The sequence below is a fragment of the Maylandia zebra genome, linkage group LG5 (genome assembly GCF_041146795.1).
Source record: "Maylandia zebra isolate NMK-2024a linkage group LG5, Mzebra_GT3a, whole genome shotgun sequence".
Taxonomy (NCBI): Eukaryota; Metazoa; Chordata; class Actinopteri; order Cichliformes; family Cichlidae; genus Maylandia; species Maylandia zebra.
This window is the reverse complement of record NC_135171.1, coordinates 15,090,465-15,102,922: the sequence shown is the minus strand read 5'-3', so window position 1 is coordinate 15,102,922 and position 12,458 is coordinate 15,090,465. Positions and strand designations below refer to the sequence as shown.

The following is a 12,458-nucleotide window of genomic DNA, read 5'->3' as shown; positions in this document are numbered from 1 at the left end:
ACCAAGTAACCACAACGTTCTTCATTTTGAGTGCACTTCTGGTGCATGTCATGTCCCCTCACTAGCTGTTTCTCTGCCAACACTTCCTGTCAATCTCAGCTGTTAAGATGTTCAAAGAATGCAAAATACCAAAAGAAGAAACATGTCAAAAGAACGGGTCAGATGTGGATGTGCATAAGAATGAACTCACTTCCTGTTATGCTTAAAATAAAATTCTCCAAGCTGCACAGAAACCACCTGAAATCCCGTTAGCATGAATATTGGGTTCGCGAAGATACCAGCTCACTCTGATGCATGACAGCATTTTATTAGACAAATGATGACACACTTCACTGTTTAAAGGACAGTAGTATACATTCAGATCAGGTCATCTGTACAGTACAAATATAAGAGAGAAATGTGGGAGAGGTGATGCATGACATCCAGTTGTGTTGGGCCAATGGCCACACATGTATTTAGGCTTCTATAGTAACATTTCCTCTAGCTGACATGACACTGCACCCTTGTTGTGTCTATCAATGCTCTCCTTGAAGTCTTTGGTCAATCTTTCTCCTTTTAGTTATTTCAGTCAGAGTTGAATCGGGCTCATAAAGCAGAAGCATTACAGTAGTTTTGGCCTCAATGAGAAATAAATGATCACAAAAAGTAGTAATGCACACAGATTCCCCTTTTTTGTATTTATAGCATTAGATTATGTGATTTTTATCATCCAGGCATGTTGGAAGAGTCACTGGGGTGGTGCAGTGGCAAAACGCTTTAATACTGCATTTTGGCATTGTGTAACTTGAATTCTACAGGACACATTCCTTTTATGTCTCAAAGCTGTTATTTGAATAAGCTATAAGGCTCTGAAATAACTGCATTTGACTGTCTTGGTTTCACTGTCTGTAAGGCTTTCCCCCAGTTTTCATACTCAGTGGAAAGGCGAACACTGGATACACATGAAGTTATTAAGCAGCAAAGAGTCTTGTTTTTACAAACACTTTCCCTCAGTCATGATGGACATTAGACGATGATGCCATTAAAGCCTCTGAGTAAACAACAGCTTTAGCAACACTGAACCTTGAACAAAGGAACACAGACTTCACTTGTCATTTAAATAAACACCTACACATCAAATTTGTTTCAGACAACAAGACAACATCACATTTCATGTCAGGTTGGCCTTGTGGCTGCAGAGACATGCCCCTGCTTAAGTGTACTTTAGAGGGTTCCAAGACAGCCCTGAACCCAGAAGCAAGGGCTGCTGCACAGAAACCTTCTGTGAAGAGGCAAAGAGCTGAGTGAACAATGAAATTATTATCAATACATCCAGTTACGCACGGGGAGAGACAAGGTGTGGAGTCAGTGTAATCCATTGGGTGTGAATGGTGACACCCTGTCAAGGCTGATGTCTGCCTCGCAGTCCTCCAGGTCACAAACCGAGTCGGTGGCGTTTTCGTGGTTGTGAGAAAATTGTGAAATCCTGTCGAAAGTCTCCTCATGCTCGATACATTCAACGACATTGGGGATCATATTCACATAAGCGTTCGCGATTTCTTTGTGGATGAGGGTATCTTGGTTATACGACACCAGCTCGTTGCTGATGTTAACAGTTTCCACTGGCGTGTTGGAGCAGAAATAGCGGCAGCCCAAGAGGCTGGCGAAGGCCTTCCTGAACTCAGCGTTGAAGGCGTATATGATGGGATTCAGGGAGGAGTTGGTCCAGCCGAACCACACGAAGACGTCAAAGGTCGTCTCGCTTACGCACGGAAGACCCGCATCCCGGTCTGCCGCCGGCCTGTCGCAGAACGGGACCATGCAGTTTAAAACGAAGAAAGGTAGCCAGCAACACACAAAGACACCCATGATCACCGACAGAGTTTTGAACACTTTGGTTTCACGTTTAATCGACGTTTTCAGTGTGTTGTGGTGTTGGCACTCTATTCTGTTGGTCCTGCAACTTTGCGCATGTTCTGCCGCTCTCTCCAGAGAGGCTATTCTTCTAATTTGTATTTGTGCAATCCGATATATCCTGGTATATGTTACAATCATAATTGCCACTGGGATATAAAAACTTATCAAGGAGGAGGATATCGCATACTCTCTGCTCAGACTGGAGTCGCAGTTTTCCTCTACCTGCCTACTTATGGAAGAGTTGTGCGCCCCAACCATGTCGTCACCGCTGGCTTTGTGCCAATTTAGCTGGACCGGTATGAATGAAATGAGCACAGACAACGTCCAAGTGATGCTAATCATAACAAAGGCAACTCGCTGGGTCATTTTCCTCTCGTAGCGGAAGGGACTGGAGATGGCCCAGTATCTATCCACGCTGATAATGCAGAGGTTAAGGATGGAAGCGGTGGAGCACATAATATCAAAAGCAACCCACACATTACAGAAAGTGCCAAACGGCCAATAGCCAGCTACTTCTGCCACAGCTTTCCAGGGCATAACCAGGACGGCTACGAATAAATCCGACAGCGCTAGGGACACGATGAAAATGTTGGTGACTTTGGTCCGTAGGTGCCGAAAGCGCAGCACCGCGGAACACACCAAGATGTTCCCCAGCAGGGTCCATAGGATAAGCAGAGAAAGCAGACAGCCCGTCACTGTGCGTGCCACCATATCCCTTCTCCCGTCGCTTTTTGCCTCAGTTTCAGTACTGTTCCACATAATCTCTCCGAGGGGTGCCCGCGCAGAGTCAATACCCTGCACTGACGAGAGATACTTTGCTGGATTCTCCATTTGCTTCTTCAAGTAAAACTGAAGTCCATTGCTCCGTGCGCGGGGACGGGCTCAGTTATCGGCCAGCCATCGTTTTGTCCCCAATGATCAGCCTGGCTGCCAGCCTTATGTGGAGTGCGAAACAGAGGGAACGAGACAATTGCGCGTGTTAAAAGTGAGCCAGGCGACGTGTCAGGTGCGCTGAGGGGCTGAAACGCAGCACGTAGTGGCGGGCGCATGTTGCAGCCTTTACGGTCGGATCGTCTGACCTGGCTTCCACTTTGAAGCTTTCTGCACAAGATATCCTGAGCGTAGCGTGGGTAAGGAGGGAGTCCCAACACACTAACTTAGCCAGGGCTGTGCGCATACACTGACACTGCTGTGCGTAACACATGCATGTTACGCACAGCCGTCCACTGCGTCGGGACTGGGTAGAGAGCATTCGGTATTTTCAGGGATTTTTTTCTTGTGTGTGTGTGTGTGTGTGTGTGTGTGTGTGTGTGTGTGTGTGTGTGTACTCCAAAGAGAGCAATTACAAACTTCCTATCAGCTGCGGGTTTTCATCCAGTTATGGATAGTGTTATAGCCTGGTTTATATTTAAGCCCTATTATTACGACAGACTTCAGAGAGACAACACTGTGCATTTCTGTCCAAGTCCAGAGAGAGCATTTACAATCTATATTATACACACAAAACTACAACATACGCCCATGAAGTGACAGTGAAAGAACGGAGCCTTACTCGTAGTCTAACAGTGCAGAACTGTCCGTGGTGCTGAAAGCTGAGAACCCCATCTATCTATCTATCTATCTATGTAAAATTTTCAGTGAATAATGAAAATAATAAAACCCATCTAACACATCTTTAGGTAATATGACAGGCTACTTAGATACTTTCATTGCGTTTGCCTTATTAATTAAAAAAAAGGTAATTTTCAACTATGGAAGTTTTATCTTTTCTTTTTTTTCGGTATTCTTTTGTCTCCCGACGGCAGCGACTGAAGGTCATAACCCACCCATTTAGCCGAGTTGTCCGAACAGGTGAGTCACATTCACACTCCTAGGGAGCATGTTAGGCCGGGAGCTGCTCTGCGTCGTCGTGTGCCTGTGCAGCAGACTCGCCGTTTCCGGCTTTGAAACGTCACGGGTATTTTTAGACGCCTCCGCCTGCCTGTCAAATCGTTCTGACACAACGTTAAAATCATCCCCCGACGCTCAATGCCATATTCTCTGAAGTAGCATAAACATAAGCTCGTGATGCCATGTCAGGAGACAACCTGTGTCCGACACTGCATTTCCTTTTTACGCAGACAGCACACGTTAGTTATCTATAGACGGGTTGGTGTGGAGGTCGCTGCAAAAGATGACTGATATTTTGCAAAGTGTATATTGCGGATTACTATTTCCAATTTAACACCAAACTATAGGACTTCTATTTTGAAGTCACAAATAGAAGCACAATTGTGCAGTTCTTCGTTGCTGTTGGTATGCTTTGCAACTTTGTATGTCTTCAAATCTAAATCTATCCTATCTTTATCACTTATTTTTTAAGAAATCGTAAAACAGTCATTTAAATGAAGACCATCAGGCAGTATCATTTGGATAGTCCAAAGCAGTCTCAACAAAAGACATAAATACGTTGCGCCATCCTGTGGTGCATAGGCACACTGCATCTGTTACCCTTCCAGACTTTTATTGAAGAGTGAACAGAGTGTGTAGCAGGTTAAGCAACACGACATGACATAAAGATAGTTCTTGTTTATTTCAACAGGAAAAAGATATGAAATTACAACTAACTTTAGACATCATTTCTCAATAGCACCATTTAACTGAAATTTCACAAAATCATAGCGCACCCTTTAAATGATTTTGGTCAGTATAACAGTATTTACTAAGATGGCAGAAAAATCTGCAAAACAAAACATTTTGCACAACTTGGCACATATTGAGAGCACATACAGTATATGGCACCAGGCTGAGAACCTGCTGAATGTCTAAGATTATTTGGTGATCTGATACAAACTAGTACAGTACTATTATATATCTGTGGTTTTAATAGAGGAGAAGCAAGTGTTGTCATTTATATCAGTGTGATGGTTTTCATTTCTGGTTCTTCAGATGTAAACATCAGTCCGCAGTGCCATGCAGCAGTTGTCACTGCAACAGTTTGTTTTGCAAAAATCCCATCCTTATGCACAATCGTGTTAATGCACATTAGTTCAGTGTTATCAAGGTCCAGAAGAGAAGCCTTTTTTAACACAACTTCTTGATTAGTTCAACAGAGCAGCAAATGAGAACGCAGTAAGACACTGAGGAACCTTAAATGGCTGAGAAAGGGAATTAAGTGCTACATCTGAGAACTAATATCCAACTCAAAAGATGATTTAATTTGTTTGTGCTTAGATTGGCACTTACAACTTAAGTGTTCACTAACCTAACTACTTAGGCAAGCAAATGAGAACCTTATCCATGTAAAGTATGAACATTTTAAATGCAGATAAAGTAAGGATCAGGTGGTACACCGCTGAGCTTGTAGCTGTTAAATACAGTACTATTGGATATTGAAAATAATGAGTGTTTATGTAGTTCCTCTGCAGTCTTTTTGTATATGGTAATCATGTTGGTAGGGTGTTATTTTATAATAGTAATTATGTTTTCAGTCACTAATATGAAATAATATAGAAAGTGTATGTCAGCTAAAGCATATATTGTACATGATCCACCTGTTAGAAACCCCACTGTAATGTTACTACAATATAAAAAGTACAAAGAACCCTTTCTAAATTCATAAAACCAAATATTTTTTTCATCACTAGCTTTAACAACCCTTGCATTACACAAGCTAATTCTTTAAGGAACCAGGTCTAATAGGTTTGTCCTCCTCTGCAATCCCCACAGTGAGGGATCAACGTTTGTCTCCACAGATTACTTTCAAGTCTGTTGGACTGTGATCCAGACTGCCTCCTGAATGGTTGACCTGCGCTGTGACACACTCTCGAGAGCCAGTGGTGACAAGTGTTCGTGTGCATGTTGCCATTGTCAGTCATCTGCTATTTTGTCAGACTCTGGAGAACACCTCGAAGAGGGAGGCAACTGCATGCATGCGGTAGAAAAGGTTCAAAGGGATGGCAAAATTGAGAACTGTGCTCCATATGCTGAAGCCATATGTCTCCTCTTCCAGTCCGTTGTCATACTGTGGCCTGCAGCCAAAGGCAGAAAGAATCCACAGCTGAAATGGAAAAAAGAGAGAGCTCTAATTAGATACACCTGAATTCATATACTTTTAGCTACTTAGGGGCAGAACAACAAGGTAGAAACACAACAGTGTCATTTTATAAGGCTTAAAGTTGCCTGTTTATATTATTATATTTGAAATTCAATTAGCCAAAAATGCTGTAATTAGTCTCTATTACCTCTATTTTTACTTTTGCTACCATCACTCCTGAGGAAAATATCTCAGTGCTCCACTACCTTCACCACAAGCTAGTAACGTCCTCACTTTAGTTATAATCTCAGTTATAGCTAATGATTGTTACACGTCACATAACACTTAATGGAGAGTTTTGTATCTGTTGTTGATGAGAGTAGTGAAACTAAACCAAAACAATACAAATGTGGCTTAAGCATATTAAAATGAGGGTGATTGGCATGGAATCCCTCTTTGTGTTTACCACTATGGCAATAGTGAATAGCAAATATATTAATTACAGAAGCTTAAAATGAACAAATAATAACTTTTGACTTTTGGGAGTCATCCTAGCAAAAAGAAATGAACTTCGCATTTTGTTGGGTAAAATACACTTAATCAAATGAAGTTTCAAATGGTCAGTAGATTTTACATCAGCTCGATCAATTCCACCTATTAAAAAACTAATCATCACAGACCAGTTAACCAGTGCTTACCGAAATGTTACACATAATAAGGAAAACAGCAATATTCTTCAGGATCTGCCTCTTTATATTTGGGCGTTCCACTGTTTCGTTTCCCACAGGCGCTGGCACATCTGAATGTTTCCGTGGGCATCCATAAACCTGCTCACTCTCCTCCTGCTCGCTCTCAGTAGAGACACAGCTCCTGTCTGGAGATTCAAAAGTTCGGTTGATGATGCCATTGTACGGCGGAGCGAGAGAGGAAGTGACAGAGAAGACTTCTGGAGCAGCTGGTAACTCTGGGTCCTGCCTCTCTCTATCCTCTTGCTGGCGATACAAAGACTCTATGATGAAGAGATTCTGGACATATTTCTCCAACACAATAAACAGAGAGTAGACCAAATTTGTCCAGCGGTAAGGAGGGTTGCTTCCGGTGCTTAGCACAGACACTATGCTGCACCATGACATGAACCAGGAGCCAATGGAGGATCCAAACAGCACCTCCGTGTCCAGCTGTCTTGACGGGTTCTTGGAGGTGTCCAGCGGCATGTGGTTCACTCGGTATATAAGCAGACCCGAAGCACCGGCGCAGCACATGACCGTCAGCATGACGATGGCATAAATGTAGAACATGGAAACGGCTGACCTTCGCATCTGGATTGACTTCTCTACATGAGTAACGTAGACCACCAGTATTCCGATACTGCTGGCCAGGGCAAGTAGACCCACAAGAGGACCTAAGATCAAGCCCCGGTTTTTGGCAACCTGCCTTTTATGGTTTGAAGTGAGGTCAATGGTGCGTCCAATATTTCTCCACATCACGAAAAGCAAGACAGAAACAAAAATGTGGTATTCAATATTGAAGGGGTAGAGATAGTAGAGGCTGGTGGCGAACATGGAGCATGTGCTGGTGGTGCAGTTACATTGTGGTTCTGAGTACTCTGTAAAACAGTTAAAAATGTGGGCAAACACATGAGTTACAGGGAAATAGAACAATAAAAAGAAGCTGACTATGCCAGTGCTGTCTTACATTAGTACAGCCTGTCTGTTTTTTAAGATAAGAACAAAATGAAAGACATGTTAAGCAATGATACTGTTCTGAAAGCTAAATGTTAGAAATAATTTAAATGTAAAATAGAATGAATAGTAAATCTTTTACAGGTTGACAACAACAACAAAATGGATTATATTATCATTAAAAACATAAAGATTTCTGGCATATGTGTTGTTGTTGTCCAGGTGTGAGAGGACAGAGTGCAGTGCAATGGAGACTGCATCCTCTGTGCTCCTGTTCTGGCGGTATGCGAATTGGTGGGGGTCCAGGGTGGGGGGGGAGACAGGATTTGAAGTGTGCTAGGACCAGCTGCTCTAAGCACTTAGTGATGATGGGGGTGAGTGCTACTGGGCCGTAGTCACTGATTTATCCAAAATTGAGGAAATAATAATAATAATAATAATAATAATAATAATAATAATAATAATAATAATAATAATAATAATAATAATAATAATAATGATATGGAAGGAAAAAACCCAGAAGAATAAAAGTATTATTCTGTAGAGACTTGTAATTCTCTTTATTCAACAACATTTGTTTTATGATTACTTCTGACATCTTGTTGCTCGGTTTTACAAGACTACATGAATTTCAAAGCAAAAGATTTCTTTTAAAATTTTGTAGCCTCTCAACCAGTATACCACCCACTGTACTTACTGGTACACCCCCTTTTAATTTGGAATTTAAATATTTCTTCTTCTTAATATATATATTATTGCATTAATTGTTGGGATACCTTATCTCTTAATATGTTTTATGCCTTTTAAGCCCTTTAAACCTGTATTTGTGACACTGAGCTGTACAAAAAAAATAAATTGAACTAAATTAAAAAAGTGATTTTTATTTATTTATTTTATTTATTTAATGATGAAAATGCCAATATGTTTTTGTGTGTGATTGTTTGTTTGCGAGAGAAAGAGAGCAAGCAAGTTTCTGCTTTTGAGTATTTATTAATCATATTGTATTCGTTTGAAATTTCCTTCATTAGCTGAATGCACGTCTTGTACACTTCCTATGGTTACACTGTTGCCCTCTAGGTCTTAAGCCCCCTCCCAACTCACCTGCTCCTGGCCCCCATCGCCCCCCCCCCCCCCCTTTCCCCCCGAGCCCACTACTATGGTCATGCACCCTTTAATTAAAAAGTGAACAACAGTCAGGGTGCAGCCAGCCTCACAGTCAGCCGGATATGAAGAGGAGTAGCAGAACCCCTCAACCCTAAGCTTAGATGTATCAGTTACTGTAATTGCAGTACCCTTGGGACTAAGCAGCCTGGGGACAAAGCCGTCTGAGGTCAAGTGGGGGGTTGCCAAAGGAGGTGGTGGTGGCTGAAGTGTGGGGAAAGGACTGGGGAGGGGGCAACAATATGTGTCTTCTGAAACCTAATAGAGAGACATTCGACACAAACAAGACCCGCTGAGCAGCCAGGCTTACCTCCCTTGCACTTCCAAGCCCTCCTCTCTTTCCCTTTTCTTTCATCCACTGAAGTGAGTTCTCAAGCGGACTATTGTACTTTTCTTCTAAAAACAAGCCTGCAATCGACCCCCGGGTCCTTACCTGTAGTGAGGTTTATGAGGCCCAGGGCAGAAAGTCTCCTCTTATGGTTGTTCAGGAAGTGTTCAGCCTCTGACATCACACCACTGCACCACAGGAGGATGTTGGTAAAGACTGCATGGATTACACCAAATCTGAGGAGACAGCAGTTGAAAATAAGACACCCGATCACCTAACAGCAAGTATAAGTGACAGGATTTAGCGGTGTTGTTGAGCTTGTTTCATGCCATTGATTAAAATAGAACTATGAACACATAATTTTCTTATGATTTGCAGGTGCAAAAACAAACAAAAGAAAAAAAGGATATATTGACTAAAGGCCCAGGTTATCGCACATTTCACACACCTCTCAAATGTTTCAAAGCTCTTGATGACATCCTTGATGTGAAACCAGAGAAAATGCACCTAAATAAAACCCAAACACAAGTCTTAAAAAAGCTTGACAAAGTCATATCCAAAATGCAGTTTAGTGATTTTATCAAGCTTCAGAAATACACTTCATAATATACTAAGCACATACTTATTGTAAACTTAATTCTATTTATTTGCTTAAGTCATTGCATTTAAAGATTCCCACTGATATATGCAGTTACACTCAAGCGACATGGACAATGATCGGATTATACTGTCGCAGCAACGCTCTCTACTTGCCTTAACAACAAAGAGCACATTATTCTAAGATCTTGAAATAGTATGTGGGTAAAAAAGATACTGCTGAAAGAGTGTCACATTTTAAAAATTAAACCTAGGCTGTGCACATACCTGTGCCATAGTGTGAGTTGCGTGGATGACAGGATATACCACGAGCACCGCCGACACACAAGGTTGAAAACCAACATATTGCCCAATTCGGAAAGCATCCATAATCAGTGAAAGGAGTGCAAGAAGGGTCAAACCACCTAGAAAAAGAAAGTTATTGAGCGATATAATCAAAGAAAATAAAGTCTTTGTGACCACATATGTTAACATTCAAGTTCTCTTTAAGTTATGAAACAAACATATAGTGGTCACGCGCATAAATCCCTTTAATTTTCACACTAACGGAAAAAACTGTTGCATAAGTGCGCATTTGCCTGTTTAATCTCGCAAACTCGCCTCTTATCCAGCCTGAGGTGGCGTGTACATCTTTTTCTGGCGGCACGCTCTTTTGCCTGTCCCGTACCAAGATGTACCACATCATCCAGAGCAGCTGGAGGATCATGAGGCAGGTAGTGAAGGACCGCAGATCCTCTTCTTTAACGGAGGGGTTCTTGTTTGCGATGGCAAGCATCAACGCCGCCCCGATCAACAGCAGATTGGTCCCGTATTGCCCGCTCAGGAACTCCGCGTTCTTCTTCGGATAGTCTTCGGACAAACTGATTTTTAGTTTGCTGAAGATCTTCTTGTCCTGCTCGGAGCTGGACGACGACGAGGAGCTGTTGCTATACTTGTTCGGACACATAATATCCAGGCCGTTATGTTCCACCATGGTGAGAGGCATGTGCAAAAGGCGCAGTGCTGGGAGAAATGGAAAGTCAAAGCCGTGCAAAATCCGTGCGCTATAAGTGCATTTGAGGGAGGCGAGACGTGTAACCTGTTGCCTCTAGGTGGGGATTCAGATGGATAGGTACCGTGCCAAACATGCATTCAATCTTCAAGATCCGGCTCAGTGGCCACGCATAGTTTGAATGGGCTTGATAGATGCCATTGTCATCTTGTAGCCCTGAAACAAATATCTGGTCGTGTACCAGGCTCGCTGAGTCACTGAAAAGTGAAGATTATGTTTCAGTCTTTCCGAGAACGCGGTCTTCTTGGAACTACCATACGTTTACAAAAAAAAAAAAAAAAAAATAGCTGAGTCTGCTGTGCCAACCATTCAGCAGGCTACCTAAAGAAATAAAAAAAAAAACTATGCGTGGGCTTGGCCACAATAACAGAAACAACTGAGCTGTGCCCAAACCCACCTCTTTAGAGCAGCTGCCAAACAGTCCGTCCAAGTCTGCTATCAGGTGTTAAGCGTACACGCCTGGATAAGATGAAAGAGAACATGACATTTCTCAAATCTGAGATTTTTACAGGCTGCAGGAGAGTGGCCTGTTGTGACAGTGACTTAAATCTAAGTGCTCCTAACACAAATCCACTTGGGACTGAGATGTGGTTAAAATATTTGCTTTCAAGTAGGTTTAAAAAGGAAGAAGAAGACGAATCAGATTTCAGTGGCCAAGTATACAATGGCTTTTTGTGAGTGGATGTCAGGGAGACCGTGTAGGCCATGGGCAGTAAGATCTCTTAAGGATATGACCGTGTAACCTATTAAATAACATCCGGGTGGACACACGCAAACAGCCCAGCAACAGAATAACTGCTCACACCGATCGCGGTGATTAATCTGATGCGATATTGTTTAACAAACAAATTCTTCTTAAATAAATATATAAAATGTAAAAAATAAAAACAAACAGCTGGTGTTTCTATGCAGACAGAACGGTGGGTTCGCAACGGCTCTCGTTAAGATTTAAGAGCCCGAGTTCATTCTAGTCAAGAAACATGGACTTCAAAATATTTTTCAAAACTAAATAAAACTGGATAAATTTGTGCATTTAGGCTCTTTCATAAATTTCACCAATAGTTGCTTTGATATAAGTCTAACATTTCTGAAAATTCACATTTCACCAGTTGCTGCCAGCAACATAACGAATCAACCTTTCCACGAAAGGTCTTTTAGTCTTATTTGCGAAACTGCAGCGCGCACCAGCTGACTACGGTGTGCGTCATATAGCCTAACTGTTCTGAAGCTGGCAATCAGTGAACTGAGGAAGACAAACTCCCTCTTTCGAGCCTTGTGTTTCTGATTAGCTGAGGTGTCCATTATCCTTTGGCGCAGGACTCGGGACACAATGGCATCACGAGTATTCAAAAGATGATCACGTCAGGGTCCATCTCATTTGCTGAGTGGACCAGTGATTTCTTGATTAGCGATAAAAACGCTCGACAAAAAAGAGAGTAAAATCTGTTCTTTATCTGGATACTTTAATTGGCTATTGAGCAGGTCTAAAGGTTTTGATTGAATTCCGAAATACTCATTTCAGCCCTTTGTTGATTGCTCGTCTGGATCCACAAAACAAAGCAAAGACCATTGAATTTCAGAGTAGCTTGAGGGAAATTCTATAGCAATAAGATTTACTGTAAAAACCTCTTTTTAATATCTTTAAAATGTTTTTAAAAGCGTCATTTGAGATTATTGTGTTCTGCATTCTGGTATGGTGATTACTATTATTCTTTTTAACTCCACTAC

General features: G+C 41.9%; 2 protein-coding genes across 2 annotated transcripts; both read right to left on the bottom strand.

Moving 5' to 3' along the window:
- Window positions 1-288: 288 nt before the first annotated feature.
- Window positions 289-3,146, bottom strand: drd5a (dopamine receptor D5a). The gene has a single exon (XM_004545268.3). It carries the CDS (start codon window positions 2,725-2,727, stop codon window positions 1,345-1,347), a length of 1,383 nt encoding a protein of 460 aa, XP_004545325.1. The 5' UTR covers window positions 2,728-3,146; the 3' UTR covers window positions 289-1,344.
- A 1,310-nt stretch (window positions 3,147-4,456) lies between these two features.
- On the bottom strand, window positions 4,457-11,444 carry otop1 (otopetrin 1). The gene is made up of 6 exons (XM_004545269.2): window positions 10,280-11,444; window positions 9,947-10,083; window positions 9,531-9,589; window positions 9,188-9,318; window positions 6,610-7,517; window positions 4,457-5,935 (listed from the first exon to the last, which is right to left on the bottom strand). The coding sequence occupies exons 1-6, from the start codon at window positions 10,662-10,664 to the stop codon at window positions 5,765-5,767; spliced, it is 1,791 nt and encodes a 596-aa protein (XP_004545326.1). The 5' UTR covers window positions 10,665-11,444; the 3' UTR covers window positions 4,457-5,764.
- Window positions 11,445-12,458: the final 1,014 nt, after the last annotated feature.

Excerpts from the sequence above, each read along its gene's own strand:
- drd5a (XM_004545268.3), bottom strand. The coding sequence starts at position 2,727 with ATGGAGAATCCAGCAAAGTATCTCTCGTCAGTGCAGGGTATTGACTCT.
- otop1 (XM_004545269.2), bottom strand. The coding sequence starts at position 10,664 with ATGCCTCTCACCATGGTGGAACATAACGGCCTGGATATTATGTGTCCG. Across the intron at positions 10,084-10,279 it reads CACCTCAGGCTGGATAAGAG|GTGGTTTGACCCTTCTTGCA; the intron begins GCGAGTTTGCGA and ends TTCTTTTTCTAG. Across the intron at positions 9,590-9,946 it reads CAACTCACACTATGGCACAG|GTGCATTTTCTCTGGTTTCA; the intron begins GTATGTGCACAG and ends GGTTTTATTTAG.